The 21,717-nt window shown below is 35.7% G+C and overlaps 2 protein-coding genes across 3 annotated transcripts; both read right to left on the reverse strand.

The window, feature by feature from the left end:
• Positions 1–679: 679 nt before the first annotated feature.
• Positions 680–9,654, reverse strand: LOC127630122 (microtubule-associated protein 6 homolog). The gene is made up of 3 exons (XM_052107560.1): positions 8,569–9,654; positions 5,923–6,139; positions 680–2,526 (listed from the first exon to the last, which is right to left on the reverse strand). The coding sequence occupies exons 1-3, from the start codon at positions 9,270–9,272 to the stop codon at positions 2,320–2,322; spliced, it is 1,128 nt and encodes a 375-aa protein (XP_051963520.1). The 5' UTR covers positions 9,273–9,654; the 3' UTR covers positions 680–2,319.
• Positions 9,655–12,381: 2,727 nt separating this feature from the next.
• Positions 12,382–17,933, reverse strand: LOC127630103 (52 kDa repressor of the inhibitor of the protein kinase-like). 2 transcript variants are annotated; one of them, XM_052107533.1, is made up of 5 exons: positions 17,702–17,933; positions 16,269–16,389; positions 16,014–16,121; positions 14,754–14,790; positions 12,382–14,674 (listed from the first exon to the last, which is right to left on the reverse strand). In XM_052107533.1, exons 1-5 carry the CDS (start codon positions 17,788–17,790, stop codon positions 12,783–12,785), a joined length of 2,247 nt encoding a protein of 748 aa, XP_051963493.1. In that variant the 5' UTR covers positions 17,791–17,933; the 3' UTR covers positions 12,382–12,782. The 2 variants fall into 2 exon arrangements, with proteins under 2 accessions (XP_051963493.1, XP_051963494.1); XM_052107534.1 differs by lacking the exons at positions 16,014–16,121; positions 16,269–16,389; positions 17,702–17,933 and adding an exon at positions 14,894–14,959.
• Positions 17,934–21,717: the final 3,784 nt, after the last annotated feature.

Consider the following 21,717-nt stretch of genomic DNA (forward strand, 5'->3'; position numbering starts at 1 on the left):
TTTACTGACATTCAAGGCTAGCACCATTACCACCATCCTAGTTTTGAAATATGTTTTTGAAAGCCTAAAACTGTAAACATTTTAGGAATAGTACAAGGAGAAATCGTTTACATTTGTTTATTTCGCTTCTGATAAATCTTGTGAATCCTGTCTGGGTCACCTCAAGAATATATCCACATAATTGATCATATAAAAATCAATAGATAGATAAATAAAATATCAATAAAACTGTTCCTCTTGGCAATAAGGTTCCACTTGTTAACATTAGTAAATGCATTAGGTATAATGAACTAACATTAACCAATATATTTTTACAGCATTTATTAATCTTTGTTAAAGGCAGTTAATAAAAATACTATTGTTTATTGATAGCTCATGTTAGTTCATAGTGCATTTATGTTAACATATACAACTTTAGATTTTAAAAATGTATAATTATATGCTGAAATTAACATTAACCAAGATTAATAAATGCTATAAAAGTATTGTTTATTGTTAGTTCATGTTAACAAAAGGAACCTTATTGTAAAGTGTTACCAACAAAATAAATATAGAAATGAACAACATGATGGCATTAGGTTGACTGACATTAAAAGGTTAAAGATTGGCATTAAATGTACTGTCTAATGATAGGCTGTGTAGTTAAAAGTAACAAATCACAAAACAAAGGTTTTGCTTTAATGGTTTTAATAATTTTCATTCAATGCAAGCTCACAACACAAGCACATCACACAGAATAACCACTTGGACATCTGATGGCCCTTCATTGCTCAATATACAGGCACTAATGTTAATGCTTGATAGCACCTAGAATGGTGTGTGCACAGCACATGTTTAGGACGACCCAGGAAGAGCACAAATCCAAGAGGGCTCTCACCCCTCTGGAGAGATTGGGACAGAAAGATGGTTCACAAACAGATGACAACGATGGGCATGCTTCTGTCTGCATTCAACTCATACAGTCCCAAATGATGGACCTCAACTGTATGGTTAGCAGCATTCTTCCCATTTCATTCACATATTATGTGAAAGGAATGCAGGCAGTTTTAATTCTCTCTTAACATAGCAGACAGATATGATACCACATTTGAATGTCAATTCATTGAGAGCTTAGCAAGCTGATTGTAAGTATGTTTTGATAGCATAATGCTCTACACGGTAACTATTACACTTCAAGAGAGACCATGCCTCAAATTGTTAAAAACAGTTATGGCTGCCACTGCTGTTGAAAGATTTTTAAAGGTGCTGAAAGTGATTTTAGCCAATGAGACTGAGCCGTTAAATTAGACATGCCCTCCAAAGATACCGTTGAAACCGTCATCAGAACCGGTGAGCAGCATTGCGCCGCCTTACAGTTGTCAAACACAACAGTAGCAAAATAGCGCTCAGCTGACAACTATTATGAATCTGACCATGACATTAAACCTGAATAAACCGCTTCAACTACAACACTATGAGAACATGCAAAATGATTGACAGGCAGAAAGCACATCTGATTGGCTGGTCAAAGAATGTCCACAACCTGCGGTCACAGCCCTATTTGCTGTTTACAGAGTCTAGTGCTGTCAAAGAGACCGCTGAGATATCTCTGGACACTTAATTCAGTGATATCTTTAAGGGGAAAGAAACATTTTCCACACAGCATTCCATAATAAAACAAAATCGCTTACAGCACCTTTAAATATTAGCTTTAAAATATCTAAATTCTTAAACGTAATACTGGAACTACGTGCACTTGTTGACTAGTGTGATTATCCTGATCGCTAATTTGTGGTCTTACATTCTGTCGCACAATCTAAATTAAACATGCTTCTCGTGTTCAGTGTAGATTGGATGTGAGGAATACTACATTACATGATCCAAATGTGTGTATTGAACAGCAGTGAAATGTTACCAGTGCATCTAATTTGGTGTGATCCATATATTTAAAAAGTCAATGTCACGCATGAGATTGCTTGAAAGAAAGGACCATTATTGTTTACAGTAAATAGATTTCAATGCAAAATAAAGCAACAACCTTATCTTATATAAGGCTTCTGGTTATTTGCACAGAGGCAGCATGCAACAAGGTTCCATGAATGATCTTTGCCACAGAGAAAGCTATTGATGCATATGGAAAGGGAGCAGAAGCAGCGTAAAAGCAAAAATAGATCCATAATAGACTAGACAGTCAAGGCAAATCAAGCAGACAAGCCTTGATACAGTAATAAAGCAAGTTAAGACACAGAAGGAAGGGCCATAAGAGTAAGGTAATGAACAAGGGGATAAGAGTCCTCTATTCTGTATCATAGCCTCCATACCCCCAACACAAAAGTGCACTTAATCTTTTGACTCAGCTAGTCTGTTGATCATTTCTTTGCTTTTCTTGGTGACCCCTCCCTCTGGATTTGGCTCCTGGCTGCTCACTGAGGTTTTCTTCTTGGCAGTTTGACTCCCTGCGATTTGCTTCTTTTTTTCTTTTTTTACTGTTTTGCTATGGCTTGTTGTCTTTTTTGGCTTTGAAAGTGATACATTATGCCTCTCCACCTACAGCAACAAAAAATTAGACATTTAGAAGCATTATTCCAAACTGCAAAACAACACTTTTTAAGCCGTCTCAGTTCCGAAAGTGTTTTTCCCATTCGTTTTTTTCCATATGAATTTAATAAAATCCTTCATTAAAGAGTTCTAAGGCATGAACCAAACCAACCAGCTCCTCTGTGAATTACAAGATTAAAAAATTTGATTTTAATCAAAAAAGGATTTGTAAATACGACAAAAAGTCGAAGGTACAACACTGTGGTTCACCCAAAAATACTCACCTTCACTCCATCCCAGATGTGTATGACTTTCTTCTTCTAAAAACAAACGAAGATGTTTAGAAGAATATTTCACCTCTGTTGGTCCATACAATGCAAGTGAACAGTGGCCAGAACATTGAAGGTTCAAAAAGCACATAAAGGCAGCATAAAATTAATCCATAAGACTCCAGTGGTTTAATTCATGTCTTAGGAAAGCGATATGACAGTTGTGGATGAGAAACAGATCAAATATTTAAGTCCTTTTTTTAGTATAAATATCCACTTTCACATTCTTCTTTTGTTTTAGGCAATTTGTATTATTCATGCATATCACCACCTACTGGGAAGGGAGGATAATTTATAGTAAAAAGGACTTAAATATTGATCTGTTTCTCACTCACACCTATCATATCGCTTCTGAATATATGGATTTAACCACTGGAGTCATATGGGTTATTTTATGCTGCCTTGATGTGCTTTTAGGAGCTGCAAAGTTCTGGTCTGCATTCACTTGCATTGTATGAACCTACAGAGCTGATATATCCTTCTAAATATCTTTGTTTGTGTTCAGCAGAAGAAAGAAATTCATACACATCTGGGATGGCATGAGGTTGAGTAAATGAAGAATGCAATTCATTTTTATTTAACGTCTTTAAGCATGAAGCATTGCAAATGACAAAATTATAATGACTGAAATTATAAGTATATATTTCGAGTGTATTGCAAAATGTTCTAATCTATGCAGAGCTCACGGCAGGTCTGACTTTTAAGGTTTATACAGTAGGTTCGCTTTTGGGAAAAAATGTATGGGATTTTTACTTCCGGAACCCATCAGTTGCACTCAATTGAATATTCTCTATTACATATTTAAAGGTGAAGTGTCTAATTTCTTTGTCACCAGTGACACCAAACAGAAATGCAAATACAATCACTGTTTTCAAAGTGTGTCTTGAAAGCTCCCTCCATTTGTCATTGTTTGCACAAACAGGTAGTCCCAACCTACTAAAGCTGTGAGAGAGAATGCCTTAAAATAAAAAAATAAATGACACACACCACCTTTAACTGTTTCTTGTTGATCTTATTCATTATTAATATATCATATAGTTTGTCATGTTTTGCTCATTTTAACTCTATATGTTATGGTAAGTTAATATGGTAAGAACTCCATATAATAAAAAAAATAAACAATATAAACAAATGAACAAACAAACTGGAGAATGTGTCATCTACAAACACAGTCAGTGCACACTGTACAGTTTAAAAAGATCATCAGAATAATTTAGAAAATGTGAATCATGTTATAATTAGTATTGTGGCATCCAAGTTAGTATATGATGACAGAAAGTTGTAGGATGTGATATTTGATCCCTATTGAATGTCCTAAATGCAGATGATATTTTCAACAAAAGAGAATTTATTTAAGCCAAGTCCTTTAAAGCAAGCTAAACTTCATCAATAATTATTTATATATATATATATATATATATATATATATATATATATATATATATATGGCATCTAATACCATTTTTACCTGTACTTCTAGGCTATGGAGTATTTCTGCTATATTGCAATGTTAAGGATGCCACGTTCTAGCAACTTTGAGGTTCATTAAAATGTCTTGCACAACAGCTTGATTACAGTGATCAGTGAAAGGTTAGTTTTGATACTAATGGGGTGATGCCCTATTAGTATCCATTGGCACTTAACCCCTTCTGTTCCATGTTTCAGAAGATAAGAGGAAATAACCTTGCATAAATCATTTACATTCCGTTACATTGGAAGTCAATTAGACCCTCTCTTGATAGTGAAGATATTATATTGTGTCATGCAAATCCTCATTGTAAAGAGGACTTTATCAGAATTGGTCCCAGTGAGGATCTCCATGATGGTGCAATTATTGAATGGTGAAATACTCTAGATCCATGCTTTCCAAAAGAAGCACTGAACACACCTGACTACAGAACAGAGCTGCGGTCACTGTCAGAACAGTCCTATGAGAGTGAGAGAGGGAGGGGCTACATCAACACATTACATGCACACATACTATAAAATGTTTCTATGCATGCACACTAACACATCTTGCTGGTGCACTCAGTCATTTAAAAAAAAACAAAATTTGACAAATATGTTTAAAATAATGTAAACTTGCATAAGATGAAGAATCCCTTTATTTCAGTAAACTATTATGAGCTGTTTTATTTACATGGAGCAGGTCGCCTCATGAGGGCCGCCATGTTGAGACCACATAAACTACTACTCCTTTTATCTCGGTAACCGTCCTATTATCGGACACTTTCAGTCAAAGAATAAATTAATCACAGTTGACAGTTAATAGCTCTTTTCTACAATCACATAAATTACCGAAATCTGATGATTTTGCATGATGCTATACCCTTATGCCCTTATGCCCTTAGGTGTCAGTATGTGCCCAAGACCACTGCCATATAGACTTGCGCAACATAAAGGAAAAGATTACTGAGTGCACCTTTTACACTGCATTTTCCAACCTAGTCTCATAGTACGAACGTTACTATAACTACATTTTTGCAAACTGACTTTTACGTGCTGTGTTCACGTTTACACAAATCACGACTGCACTATTACTCACACACTGCTATGTTATGATATCGAAACACTTGTACTCAAAGACATTATTTGAAAAACTATACATGTTAATGCTTATATTACAGACCCACCTACATTAACACACTAATTTCAGTGTGATTAAACTCACCAGATAGAGTGTTGGACTTTGGACTCGGAAGATCGCAGTTTAATATCAAATGTGTTACAAGGCACACAATTTCGTTTTACAAAAATTGTCACAGTAACATAATTTTCATGAGACCAGGCTGGCATTTTTATACCTCGGAATTTATAGAATTTAGGATTAACTCTCCTGTTAGACTGAGCTCTGTTTTACACTACAAGGCATTTCAGCAAAAAATACACTCTTGTGTTGCAATTTTAACCCTCACACTTGAATAAAATTATTATTATCACCATCATACCTGAAGTTGTTAATACTATTGCTATGGTAATACGATGGGGTACATATATACAGTATATTATATCTTTTCAATCTCACAAATTGTGTGATTAGACAATAAAACTGATGATCTGAATGAGCATACTGTACCTTGCTGGATTCTTTGCTAGGTTCACTATACAGGCTTCGTATCCGACGGCGATCCATTAGCTTGTTATCTGCGGCCTGAGGTTTGACCTGCTCTCCTTTATAGGTGGCACTGTAACTGGTCTCCAGGTTGGTCTTTTCCTCTACTAGGATTTTGTACTGAGATTTTGCTTTGATGGGTTTCACAGGTTTGACATCTGTGTAAGCCTTAAACTCTGTCCTGTGGAAACACATCATGGATTTTGTAAAGAACTACAAGCATTATTCACACTGTTGGGCAGGACACTTCTGAAATGTAATCAGGTAACACAACTAAAATTGGAAACAGTAATGTAATCTTTTAGATTACACTTTTTAAAGGTAATATTTGCCATTTTAGATATTATTGTAATCTATATGTAATAATGTAATCCATAAACGGTAACAGTAACTGTTAATCTGATTATGCACATTAAACATTTTTAATATCATCTCATTAATCTGATACATATTCCAGATTACATGTAATCCATTACTACCCAACACTGTATTCATATAGAGAATGGCAGAGTCATGTTTTGTGGTGCATTAACAAAAGACCTATGCAGGTAAAACATAACTGATATACTGTATGTCAACATCCAAAACTGCTAGGGGAGAGAGTATTGACAACCATGTTGCATTATATTCCTGATTCAGAGTACAGGTCAACATGCTCTGACCTGTTTAAAGAGATTACAATCAATACTCACCATTATTACTCAACCAAAACTGACACCTTGTAAAGAAACATAATTGGGAAATTGGGGTGCATCTGTTGTTTTACAGCTGTATGCAGAGTGAGTGTGCAGCCAAGGGAAATGCTCTGAAAATTCAGGAATGACTCAACATATTTCAGGGTAAAACAAAAAAGGCCACAGAAACCCACAGGTAGGAAATTACTTTGATATTAAGACTGGATCTAATCGTTCCTACAAAAGTTCATTTATTGCATTTGTGTTGTAATTTATAAGATACATTAGCTAGAGAGATCTTAAATCTCTATCAGGTGCAATTCCTTTTTCCATTTATATAAGTACTGAATTAAAACCTCTATATATTTTGCCATACAGAAATAAAGGTACACATTTATGCTTAATTAAGGCATCATTAAGAAGAGCTTCAAATGTAATACTAATGAAGGTTTGCTAAAAGGTGTATGGCAAGGGTTTTCAAAGTGGGGTCCAGGCACCCAGGTCCATTTCTGAGTATATGGGGTCCCAAAAAAAGAAATCTTGGAGCCCCCCTCCCGGATCCAAGCCCACCCAAGAATGACACCACAACAGTTTCTTCAACAAATTTTTATATATTAACTTAAAGGTGCACTCATTCATTTTTTCCTCATTAAAAGACATTAATGGTAATTTTGCAATATATGGAGGAAATCACGACCACTCACATTAAAATGAAGACTCCAGTCATATCAGTAACTTTATAAAAGCTGTTTTATTCTACATGGAGAGGGTCCGCACATGGAGGCTGCCATGTTAGATTCACATGACCAGCCGAATACTACTCGCTTAATCTCAGTAACCATCCTGTTATTTGACACTTTCACTCATTGATTAAAATAATCATGGCTGACTGTGAATACTTCATTTCTACAATGCCATCTATCTGAAACTCAAAACTATTGATTTTAAATGATGCTGCATCCAAGCCGCTGGTGTCAGTGTAAGTCCAAGATAACACAAAGACACAAAGAGTTACTGAGTGCACCTTTAAATCTGGAATATATAAACTACACAAAACGCAAAATTAAACTATAAATTAATCAAAAAATAACAATAATTTATCAATTAAGAACTATACAAATTAACTATAAATTACTGTAAAAATAAACAAATAACTATATCCAAAAACTACTTTTCTTTTTTGGGGCCCCGTGGTGACTCGGTGGCCCTAAGCGGCCACATATACTGCTTGTAGCTAGAAATGGACCACAAAGGGGCTGATGGGGGTTTGTGGAAAATTTCAGATAAAATTTGCCATTATTCATATTTTATTCTTCTATCTAAAAACTATAAATACATTTGTACTGAATTGAAAATGTTTGGATTCAATATGGTTTATACATGTAGCATTTCTCTAATAGTAGGTAGAAAAAAAAGATGCATTGTCAAGTAAATACAAAGTAATTATTTTGCATATATTATATTAATTTATTTTGGTTTTAGTACAATAACAATATAAATGCCAATTGTTTAACTTAATGATATTACACTCACTATTTTTCTCACACAGTATAAAGGGGGTTAATGCATGAAAATTTGTCATCATATATTTGGGAGGGGGTCCCTTGCAAGGGAATCATCAAATCTGGGAGTCATTGGCATCAATAAGAAGTTTGAAAACCCCTGGTGTATGGGACTGAAATGACTGGACAAAGATTTGTTCATAGCTTATTAATGATCAATTCTGCTAATATGTATGGGAAACTGCTGAAAAATTAAGTATGTTTTATGTAGTTTTGATGCATACAAATGTGCATGTGACTAGTAAATGTCCATGGAATGGATTGCATGCAGTGTGTATACAGTATGGTAATCAATAAATCAAATGTACTTACAGACCATTTTGGGTGAGATTATCTACTCCCATCACAAATGTATAGCATAACTGTATATTTACCTATATGAGCTTCCAGATTTGACTTGCTTGATCTGCCTGTTCAGTGCATCTGCTGCCGACCTCGTCTTTCCTTCCACTACAACATCTGTTGGCCCTTGCTCCTCTTTGACAGCCTCTGGGACCTTTTCTTTCTTATCTAACTTCTTTCTCGGTTCTTTACTCTCTTTTTCATGCAGCTTCTCTTCGATTTCACATTTCTCCATTCCAGTTTCAACGTCAGAAGTGGCCTGCTCTTGTTTTGAGAACTTGCTCTCAGCTTTAACGGATGCAGCAGAAGTGGGGGTGGGTTTGGGAATCCATGGATGGTCTCCCCTTTTCGGAATGGGCCACGGTTTATAATCTTTCTGATACTGAGTTTGATTGTTGAAAGGGGTCTTGGATGGCTGATACTCGTTTCTGGGTTTACAGCTTCTCTCAGGACGCACACTCCAAGCTTTGAAATCCTCTCGCGTCACAGAAGCGCTTGATCCATCTTGAGATGCTGCTAATGCGGCTTTGGGCGAAGCCTCCTGATGGGCAGGCTGGCTTTCTGTTGTGACCGGTGGCTTCTGTGAAATTAACGTTTTTGGCTGCGGGTGCAGATGTTGCACCTCGGCCACATCTGAATAATTGGTGAAAACCAAAGGCACTGCAATGTCACCTTTGTCCAGCTCAGTCCAGAAACGGTTGATGCAGCAAGCCCTGCTGATACAGGGCCATGCCATGATCGATAACGACGAGCCGAAGACTTGAATTTGAAGAGAAACGATTCAGAAATTATCAATACAAAGCTTGAAACCACCTCTTTTGTCAAAACAGCGATTGTCCTCTCCTTATGTGTTTCTTGAGACGCAAAGATATGCGAGGACTCCTTCGATATGCTTGAAATTCCCTGTATCGTTTCACACGCGCTTGCGCACCGCTGTCAGCTGCGACAAAGTATTTTCTATTGAATTGTTTTGTCTCAGTTAGAAATATAAGTTAATGAATTTTCCTTAAAAGACACGGTTCAGACAGCTTCATAAAGACCCCGCCCGGCTCTCGTGTATCCTCAGAAAATGCCTGGGGTCTGCGGAGTGAACCATCACCTGCAGGCATCAGCGTCTGGGCAGCATAGGGTGGAGACGCCACTCATTTAACCATTTAAAGACTGTCACGTGTCGCATCACCCCAGTACATTACAATTTCAACGTACCGTCTGCAGTAGCTCATAAATATAGCACGAAGCCCGTAATAATGGACATCATATGACACAATCCTTCTGGATTTCACTGAAATAATAGTGAAGACATTTGCATTCATGGGTCTGTTTGGGTTAAATATGAAAATAGATACTACTGAGGTTTATCACATTTGTTTTTATTATTTAGCCTACCATGAGTTATGGATGCACCGACAACATCTTTGGCTGATACCAATTTAAAAAACCAAAAAACACTATAGGCTGAAAACTGGAAGTATTTTAATGACAAATGTCTTCAAAAACAAAAGCAAGTGGTCAATTCCACTAAAATAAACACATTGCATTAACAGTGCTTGCATATTTTAGAGATGCAATAGGTCTATCATATGGTTTTATATTTAAGCTTTGAATATTTTAATTGAAAATATTTCACACAAAATCTCATCATTTAAAATGCAGTAATACATATGCACCTTCCAAATTTGTGTCTGAAATATTCAGTGAAGATTGTGCACGGGCACGGCTTTTCCCGCAATGCAAGAATGTACAAGACTGAATTTCCACTGACATTTTAGATGCAATTTTGCAAAGGGAGATATAATGTACCACACATTGCCTGTCAAATAATAAATATCAAATAAATAAACAATAATAATAATAAAAAAAACACGTTTGGAACTTAACTTTGGAAAGTGAATATGTATTAGGCCTGCTTTTAATATTTTTAATGATTAAATTTTGTCCTAAATATTTTTAATTGAAATATTCACATCTTAAATATACAAACATATCAAATTGCATGCCCCCCAAAAATACAAGCACTCAGTGTGTTCAGCAATTGTACTTTAACAGATAACGATATTTTGCCACTTACCTTATTTTGTCATCAGATCACTGTTGTACTTATGAATACAACATTTATAAATAGGTACAAAAGCTTTTTTTTTTTTTTTCAAAAGTCTGCTGGTTTCAAAGTGTTATGGATGGATTCCCTCTTTATGTGGCCCAATAAGTGCTGCGTTCACAACTGTCACATTAATGGCATTTTGTCCAATGTGAGAATGAGAAAGAATACCAATTCAATATTACTGTTCTACCCTTCTAGATATTGTGGATATTGTTATTTATGTCTTGTGCATTTGATTTCACAGAGTTTTTACAATTAATTGTAAATAAACCATTGGATTTCGTATATACCAATGGTTTTAACTTGGTCAATAATTGGCTGATAAATATCGTCAGCCGATAATCGGTGCTTCCTTGACTTCAGCTTGTTGATTTACTGATGATGAGGCTGCATTGTTTTGATCAAATAACCTATTCAACAGTCTTCAATTTCAAAATGTAAATTCAGTTGATCATATGCAAGAACACTCCTTTTAAAATTCCAACATTTTCTCACGTGTATGCTTTATTTTATTATTTATTTTGGAGTGATTGGACCCACCCTACATGAAAGAAGCTATTTCCTTTCTTTAGGTTCACTGTGTGGAACTCATACCATCTAGTGGTGTAGTGTAATGATAGCAGTATGTCTTGTAATTATGTGGGTGGGGTCGAGTATGGTCAGCTCTGTATCATGTGTCTTGTCATGCTAATGTGTTCTGCATTAAACTGGGTATTGTATGGCAAATTTACTCAAAAGGCACATACAACTTCTGGTTTTTGATATTTTGAGTATCTCAAAATACTCCAAATTGGGGAGGGGTGGACTTCATATCAGAAACCTCATCTCCGCCCTTATTGATGGAGATTTTGGATGACAGTTATAGTGGATGTAGCATTTGGCATCTGTTTGGCCTAATGTCCAGTATCCTCAAGTTTCAATTCTCTTGCTTTACAGAGATCATGTTCCTCTTTCTCCCTCTAATCTCTAGACTGGGGGATGCTAAAATTCTCAAATCATTTACTCACCCTCATGCCATACCATTTTATGGCTTTCTTTCTCCTGCTGAACACAAAGATTTTTAGAAGATTATCTTAGTAGGTCCATACAGTGAAAGTGAATGGTGACCAGAACTTTGAAGGTCCAAAAAGGACATAAGGCAGCATAAAAGTAATCCATAAGACTCCAGTGGTTCAATCCGTATCTTCAGAAGTGATATGATAGGTGTGGGTGATAAACAGTTAAATATTTAAGTAATACTTTTATTATAAATTAATATCCCTGGCAACAGGTGGCAATATGCATGAAGAATTCAAATTGGCAAAATACAATACAAATGTGGAAGTGAAAATATTTAAGTAAAAAAGGACTTAAATATATGTTTCTCACCCACACCCATCATACAACTTCTGAAGATATGGATTAAATCACAGAGGTCATATGGATTACTTTTATCTGCTTTTTGGACCTTCAAATTTCTTGCCACCATTTACTTGCATTGTATGGACCAACATACCTGAGATATTCTTCTAAAAATCTGTGTCCTGCAGAAAAAAGAAAGTCATATACATCTGGGATGGCATGAGGGTGAGTAAATTATGAGAAAATTAAAAATTTTGGGAGAACTATCCCTTTAAAACTGACTATTACTTTACCGAACAGTAAAAAAGTATATAGCCAAATAGCATTAGTAGGGTATAACTGCAACAGTACATGCATAACACCAGTTAATGAAATAACAATTCAAGAATGTACAACCTTTATTTACACTTTGGACTTTGCCGTACTCAAACATTTCAAGTTCTTACAGAGGTAATTGTCTGTAAAGGTTGATTCTTAATGTCGATTTATCAGATAACTGTCGACTGACAAGACATTCAGACAAACAAAACATTGCAAGATCCCTGTTTTTGAAGTAGATATTTTATGGTGAACATTTCTGTAAGGACCTTCAGACATGTTCACCAGCATCTACCTCAAAAAGAGGGATCTTGCAATGTTTTGTTTGCCTGACTGTCTTGTCCATAAAAATGTAAAAACACAATTTCTTCAAGAAAAAAATAATGCAATCATAGAGGAAAAGAAATTCAGAGTACTTTCAATATAGAATGCAGAACAATTTTTAAATATTACATTTTCCTTCCAGTTCAAAGGAGTGTTGGAGGGTTAATCATTCTCGCTTACTTCTGGGTAACTTTTTATGTAACACTGAACCATTTCTTCAAAGTCTGTTTTTATATGATAATTGATGTTTAGCACAGCCAAACTCTTACACCTCTTGTTTACTGTGGTGTCTTTGAGGTAAGCTTGTAAGCGTTTTTGGGCAGTTTCACCCAGACTTCCATCAAGCTTCAGCACTGGCAACGTGGCTAAAATTTTCAGAAACGCATTAACGTTTGGGAAGAATTTTACATCCGAGTGCTGTAGAGTTTCATGAATGGTGCACGGCAAGCTCACTTCCTTGCTTCTGTGTTTCCATTTTATCCTCCAACAGTGTAGCTCAGCAGGCAAAGTGTCGGGATGGGGTAGATCACTCCTGTAGATATCCGCATGGCTCTCCTCTGATGTATTGAACTTCATTTGTCCCATGACTTGTGGGACAAGAGACAAGCACTTGAGCGCCTTCAAATGATTCTCAGAGAAGATGTCCTGCACCTCCTGTGTGATATACTCCATAACTGGGAGTGTAAGGTAGTCTTTAAAGAAAGACTCTGCCTGTATTTCCATGGTTTCCATGGCCTGTTGCTTCCGAAGGAACAACCTTGGAACCTTCACTGGGATCTCCATTGCCATAGCCAAATTGACAGCCTCTTCAAACCAGAATTCGTGGTATACCTCAAGATTGTGTAATACCTCATGCAACGAATGCAATACTGCTGTTAGGCTGTTAGCTGCGAAAAAGACATCAAGGGTTTCTCCTTGTAGGTTCTTTCCAAAAGCTCTTGTGAAAGACAGAGCGTTCTTCAATACAACCAACGTCACAACAAACTCAAAGTCTGCCAGAGCTTCTGAAATGGTGTAGGCATCACTGGTGATTTGGTCGTTCCACTTTAGATCTTCATTGTCGTGTATGCTGTCCATACAAAGCAGAAGAGGCTCCATCATATCGACAGCCATCTCAAACACATTATGAAGCTCAGTCCATGTTGAATGTGAGTGCTCCTTGAGATCATTCTCTTTTTCCATGTTTCCCTGATAGACAATGGAAATGGCGTTATCAAGCTCAGCCTGCAGCAACGGAGATCCTTTAAAAAATGCATTCATCTTTTTCAGAACCGACATCACGACTTGCACTCCGGTCAGTGACATGCCATTAGCAAGGTGAACGTTAAGTGCACAGGTAGAACTGGGGGTTATTACTGCCGTAGGATATTTCTCATTTAGCTTGGCAGCAATGACTTTCATCTTGGTGGCAAGTATTCCACAACCTGCATGCACTTGCCCTCTGCAGTGCTCCATGCTCAGGCCCCATTCCTTTGTGATCTGAGACTCCAACCTCTCAGCAACAGAGACCTCCTCTCCTTCAAATGAGAGGAATTCTATGAATTCCTCCCTAAGAGTGCTGTCTTGGTCTACATAGCGCAGGAATATTGGAAGGTGCTCTCCCTCTGGGAACTCCACCAACTCCCCGGTGACAATTGAAAAGAAACGGCATTCTCGGACTTGCTGAAGAATCTCTTCACGGAAACATCTCTTACAGACCTCTATAATTTGCTTCTGCTGGATGGCTGGGCAATATTCCTCATTAACAGCCACTGTCTCAAACCTTCTCCTAAGAAATTCATCGCCCGCATTGATGCGGTTTTCCAACAAATCCTGAACTGTACTGACAGAATAGTGCTGTCCCTGCTCTTTAGCACTTATTTCATCTTCTTTTGAATTCCAACTGAATGGAAAGTTTTGTTTTCCTATTAAAACCAGGACTTCAAACAAAGACCTTAAGAACTCTCTCAGATCTTTTTGTTCAGGTGTCAGATGAGGAATATCATCAGTGGTCTCGCTGTTATCCTGAGTTTCACATTCTTTTTTTGTGAGCAACTGTTCCATTGAAGCCTCCACTAAAGAGAGACAAAATATCATGATAAATTGATTTGCTGCTATATTGGTAATGTATTTTCAACTGTATACCATACTTACATCGTCTTTCTTTGATTTTCTGAACCTCTTCATCTGTCTGAAAGGAAGATAGGAATGGGAAAATGTATTACTTGAATGTCCTGCTGTAACATATTATTTATCAAAATGAAGCCACATAAGATGTTAAAGGGATAGCTCACCCAAAAATGAAAATTCTCTCATCATTTACTCACTCTCATGTCACCCCAGATGTGTAAGACTTTAAAGGTCCAAAAAGCATATGAATGCAGCATAAAAGTAATCCATATGACAAATGGTTATATCTGTATTTAGAAGGGATATGATAGGTGTGGGTAAGAAACAGATCAATATTTAAATGGTAAATGGTCTGCACTTATATAGCGCCTATTTAACCTTAACGGTATTCAAAGCGCTTTACACTGTGACCCATTCACACACACATTCATACACCAATGGTGGCAGAGCTGCCATGCAAGGCGCTAGCCTGCCATTAGGAGCAACTTGGGGTTCAGTGTCTTGCGCAAGGACACTTCAGTATGTGGAGTCATGTGGGCCGGGGATCGAACCGCCAACCCTGTGATTAGTGGCCGACCCGCTCTACCACCTGAGCCACATTTAAATCCTTTTTACTCTCAAAAAAACTTTTTTTTTTTTTACTTACACTTTCCTCTTTTTTGTTTTTAGCAATTCACATTCTTTGTGCATAACGCCACCTACTAAGTACGGAGGAGAATTATAATAATAAGGACTTGTTTCTGATCTGTTTCTCACCCAAACCTGTAATATCACTTCTGAATGTATGTGTTAAACCACTGGAGTCATGTAGATTACTTTTATGCTGCCTTAATGTGCTTTTTGGACCTTCAAATTTCTGGCCACTATTCACTTGAACTTTATGGACCAACAGAGCTGAAATATTCTTCTAAAAATGTTAATTTGTGTTCTGCTGAAGACAGACAGTCATACACAACTGGGATGGCATGAGGACGAGTAAATTATGAGAGAATTTTCATTTTTGGGTGAACTAATCCTTTAACTATGTAATTAATTAACAACTACTAGATGCACAAATAACTACTGTGCAGATTTATCACACTACATTTTGTGGTTTATAAACTGGCTTGCACTAAAAATGTGAATCAAATGTGAAATGAGACACTAAATCCATAAATCAATTATGTTATTATTATATATAGTTGGTAGTTATAACTGTAGAAAATTCCTACAGTTCCACAATAGTGAAACATGTGAAAAATGATATTTTTTCAGAAAGAAAACTAAGAGAAAAACATATTCTACCAGAACTTTGATGCGTTTGCGATGTCTGCTGTGTGGGTTGCTGAGATGGCTGGTTAAATCAAATATAGTGGGAATAGCAGTGTCCCTTAGTACTGTCCTATAAGGGCTCTGAAAAACAACAGCAAAAAATCCTTACTGTTAACTAAACTTTGTAGATTCAAAGGAGGCTATTCAAAGACATGGTATATATACTGTATATTCAGATGCCTGCTGTATTTTTAAATAACTTGCTTTGACAGTTTAGTTTAGCATTACCGTTTTGCATATCATCGCTGGTTCAAAGTGCTTTGCACATAGCCGGTAGTGCTTGTTCAATTGATCAGGAGTTTTCTCCTCAAGATCTGCACGCCGACAATTCTCCACCCACAGCCTACATCTGTGCAAATAAAAAACAAGCATGTTAAAAGAATATTCTGGGTTCAATACAAGTTAAGTTCAATCGACAGCATTTGTGGCATGATGTTGATTACTACCAAAAATAATTGATTCATCCTATCTTTTCTTAAAAAAAAAAAAAAAAAAAAACATTTAGGTTACATTGAGACACTTACAATGGAAGTGAATGGGGCCAGATGTTGGAGGGTTTAAAGGCAGAAATGTGAAGCTTGTATCATTTTTTGGAAGATTAATTGCTCTGTTAAAACGCATGCATTATTTGAGCAGTGAAGTTGTTTATATTACAGTTTTTACATTAATGTTAACATTACGTCATCATGGCAACAAAGTTGTAAAATTGGCTTTAGCTTTACACAGAAAAGGTTAGTGAGCAATTTTATCACACTACATTCATTTACATTGTTTAAGTCTTTTGGATATACTTTTGAAACAGTATTTTAACGTTTACGGATTGGCCCATTGACTTCCATTGTAAGTGCCTCACTGGAACCCAGATTTGAGCTTTTGTTTTTAAAGAAAAGAGGGACAAGTCCAAATATATTTTTGTGGTAATAAATAATATGGCACAAATTCAGTTGATTGAGCTTAACTTGTATTGAACCCAGAATATTCCTTTAAATTTCACAATAATAATATAATGCATTATATTAAATAAAGTGTGAATAACATTCAACTACTATGCTATATATATATATATATATATAAGTAGTATTTGAGACATTTGGTTGCCTTATAAACTATTATACAGTAGTACTGCTGTTCTAATGGTATTTATAACTACATAACATTAGTTATTAGCAACACTTGCTACAACCATGTATGAGGAATCAATCAGTATTTCTAGAAATCTATTTGAATACAAAAACAGTTTAAGTATAATGTCTGGAGCTGGCACACTGATGAGAGAAGTACAAACCAGAGAGGAACGTGAAATTAACATTTTGTAAATCATTAGCTGACTACACGTGCACGTGACAAATTACAGGGTGTCTACCTAACTTCTCCTGACAACTTATGCACGCACAAATCTAATTTATCAAATAGCAAGCCCAAACAGACTTATTATTCGAAATACCCATGTAAACCATCTTAACACTGATTCAAGTTTCACGTTACCTCTCAACATGCACGAACTTAACTTGTTGACATTTGTATTAAAGGATCATCAGTATTGGTGCACAGATGCAACTTTGGGTTACTTTTCTCGGTAAATGTCAGTTTCAAAATAATTGTCTGCTAATATAAACTACATTATGATCAGTGATAATGCTATAACTGGAATAAAGCCATACCTCTCAGGATCCCTTGGAAACCTAAAGAAAGCTAAATCGGATTGGGTGCTTTTCCTGGTACAGTTCGGAGCGGCACAGAAATTAGGCATTATGCATTTAATGTCTGATGAAAAGCTTTATGGACATCCTATTAGTTATGCACGCGCTTTGACAAGATCGTTGTTTTCAACACATTATTATACCGCCGCAACATTACAGGTTGAACACAGCGTGCAAATATGAAGCACTAGTATTTTTGGCATGCCTTCCCACAATGCAGTTCGCTTCCATCCCACAATGCATCTCGCATACTACTACTACAACACAGTGACGTGCGGTAATGTCTTAAAGAGGCTAGGCACTGAGTTATGAAAGCCAAATGCGTCCTCTGGAGGTCGCTATTATCTGACGCATACGTCATCGAAGCTGTCTCTTTTCAGAAACACGAATAAGACACATTGAATGCTGCCTTCTTTCGCGGGAATTCGAAGGATGCACAATCTCCTATTCAAATGAAAGATATCTTTGAGGTGATTGACAAGTTGAAACTAAATAAATCTCGTGGAAATGATGGTCTGACCACAGAATTTTATAAGAAATTCTCAAATGATCTTTCTCCATTTCTCCTCAAAGTTTATTTAGAAAGTCTTCATAAGTAGGCCTACTCTCCCACACTCTATGACTCAGGGCGTTATAAATTTGATCCCTAAACCTCAAAAGGACCATACTCAATTAGAAAATTGGTGACCTATTAGCCTCCTAAATAACAACTACAAAATATTAGCCATGATTTTTGCTAAAAATTTTAAATGTGTTCTAGATGATATAATTGATGAATGTCAGCCAGGTTTCATGAGAGACAGACTTATTTCAATAATATCAGACTTGTTCTTGATATTTTAGATTACTCAGATTTGATCCCTGATGACAGTTTCTTGCTTTTTCTTGCTTTTTATAAAGTTTTTCATTCTGTTGAGTTCCGTTTTATTCTCAAGTCCCTGAATATATTTGGTTTTGGCCCCAATTTTATTAACGCAATTCAAACTTTGTATAATAACGCCAATGCTTCAATCAAATTACAACATGGTACTACTCATAGGTTTAATTTAGAGAGAAGCATCCGTCAAGGCTGTCCAATCTCACCATATCTTTTTCTGCTTCCTATGCAATTATTAGCCATCCTCATTCAAAATAATCATTTGAAAGGTATCTCTGTAGCAAATCGATCAATATTAATAAGCCGGCTGATGACACAACTCTATTTCTGAAAAATAAAGATAAAGTTTATTTAGCTTTAGACATAATTAATTATTTTTCATCTGCTTCTGGTTTAGTTCTTAATATCAACAAATGTGAACTTTTATCTGTAAAACATTCCACTGATGTGAATATTTGTGACATCCCAGTCAAATCTGAAGTCAAATACTTATTATATTTATAATTATATATAAAAATCAGAAAAAGAGATCAAATCTTAACTCTGAACCTCTTATCCTTACTATTCATTGTAAATTCAACTGGTTACAGCGTGATCTGTCTATAACAGGTAAAGTGTTGCTGTCCAAAGCAGATGGATTATCTCAGGTTATCTATCCCGCAATGGCACTGGATGTATCTGTGGAGATTTGTAGAAAATTGGACAAAATTATAGTAGACTTTGGAATTCTAAAACTCACTTATGATAGCTGATCGGGCTATGGGGGGATTTGAGTTAGTGAACTTTTCCACTCTTAATAACTCTTCAATGTTAAATGGAAAAAATAATTTTTAAACAACCCCACGTCCTTTTGGATTGTCATTCCAAATCATATTTTCAGTTCAGTTGGAGGTTTACATTTTTTCTTGTGCTGCAACTATGACGTCTCTAAAATACATTTAGCTTCATCTAGTTTTCATAAACAGGCTTTAATATGTTGGTCCCTAATATATAATTATAGTTTTTCTTCACATAGTTATTTTATCTGGAACAACAAAATATTAGATATAAAAATAAATCTCTTTTTTTTCATAATTGGTTTGACAAGAATATAATTTTAGTGTGTCAACTTATAGATGATAGGGGTGTCCTGCTCAGTTACGAAAATGTTATGCAAGATTTCTCTTTTCCAGTACCCAAGAGAGTATGCCATTGTTTTTGGTGCAATTCCTGATTGTGTTAAACTTTTAGTAAAGCCTGGCCCTAAAGGTTTTTTATGCTCTCCTATTTTTGACAACACTAATTTATTTGTTAACCAACGTCTTTTCAGTAACATGTCAAACAAATTTTTTTTTAAATTCTTAACAAGTTTCAGATTTCTCTACCTGCTTGTGTAAGCTTTTGGAATAATACGTTTAATGATATAGAATGGGAAGATGTCTGGCTCCTACGACAACATTTTTTGTTATCCAATAAAGTTGTTGAAGTCTCTATTAAAATTATACATAATTGCTACCCAGTAAATTATAAACTTGCTATATTCAATAATAGTATTTCCACCATGTGCTCCTTCTGTCATCAGTTTGAAGAAACAATTATTCATTTGTTTTGGGAGTGTACTTATTGCAAAGTATTTTGGGTAGACTTCTCAATTTTGTTAAAAAGTATTTATCTTCAAACTTTTATATAAGCCAAAAAAATTTTTTTTGGTGAATCTCTGAATTTAAACCCTTCTCATTTTAATTTTATAATTTATTTATTACTTTTTCTTGCCAAATATTACTTTCATAAGTGTACATTTTCAAAGAAAACTCCTTCCTTTTTTATTTTCAAGAAAGATATTGATATATATATATATATATATATATATATATATATATATATATATATATATATATATATATATATATATCTTTAAGGAATTCGAACAATTCTATTGCATGTAAGACTCTTTTATGGTGTAATCATTAATCACACTGTAATGCAAATAAGCTAGTATAATAAGCTTAGTCATAATGTAATGAAACCCTCATTGTTCCTTTTTTGTATTTGTAATTGTTAATTTTATATTGCAAAATAAAAAAATTAAAAAAGCATTGAAAACACGAAAAATTTTAAAGGAAATTTTTTTAATTTAAATTCGGAGGATGCATGAGGTGTATCCATTTTGGAACTCACAACACGCAATTCTTGCTTCAACAGAAATTTCTTAAAGAAAAAAGAAATTCGCTCGTAAATATTATGTTCCAACGCAAGGAATGTTAATTCCCAAGTTGAAGTACCCCGGTAGATGTATAATTATATTAATATATAATTAAAATTAAGTATTAGACTAAAATTACACTTGTAAAATATATTTTCTTTTCTCTGTACATAATTATAACGCTCCTAAAATGTACCTCATATATTACCTTCAAAAGGGACTTTGTTCCCTTCTCACTAAAAGCGCTCACGCTTGTTAAAAAGTGGCGTCATAACAACCATGTTACTTTCCGTTTGTCCTACGAAGGCCGTCTCCTTTAAATGAGACTTGTTAAAAGAAGGACGTTCGGTAAACTGCAGTCCTACTTAGGATGCAGCCTTCGAAACGAGACCAAGTGTGCCTCACAAGCCCTCAAAAGTGAAGCCAAAACATCTCGATCGCCCCCCGGTGATAGGTCATAAACCCCGCCTCCCCATGTTATTCAACAGGACGTGAGACCAACTAAACAATTAAATTACACTTCACATATCTTTTTTTCCAAAGATAGTTTCTGTCATTTACTGTAGTTTCTATCACGTTGATGTAATTTCAAGTGTTTGTTTTCAAAATAAGTTTGTTTTTAGTTAGTTATTTGATGCTATAAAAACAGTGCTGTGACATCATGATTGACAGCTGTGATTGACAGGTTCTCTGAGCGAAGTAGTCACTGAAGCACCAACTGACTTCTTTTTCGGGATCTTTGGAAGACTGAGGAGATTGGAGCTTTAAATTAATATCTAAAGTTCTATAATTAATTATTTCACACTGTCATAAGTCAAAAGTGCAGGGGCGTGTGCTTGCGATTGATTCAGCGAGAGTGAGGGCGGGGCCTTGATTTCACGGCTTTACTTCCTGCTCACTACTGCGCAAGATGTCAGC

Source organism: Xyrauchen texanus, chromosome 36, assembly GCF_025860055.1.
Source record: "Xyrauchen texanus isolate HMW12.3.18 chromosome 36, RBS_HiC_50CHRs, whole genome shotgun sequence".
Lineage (NCBI taxonomy): Eukaryota > Metazoa > Chordata > Actinopteri > Cypriniformes > Catostomidae > Xyrauchen > Xyrauchen texanus.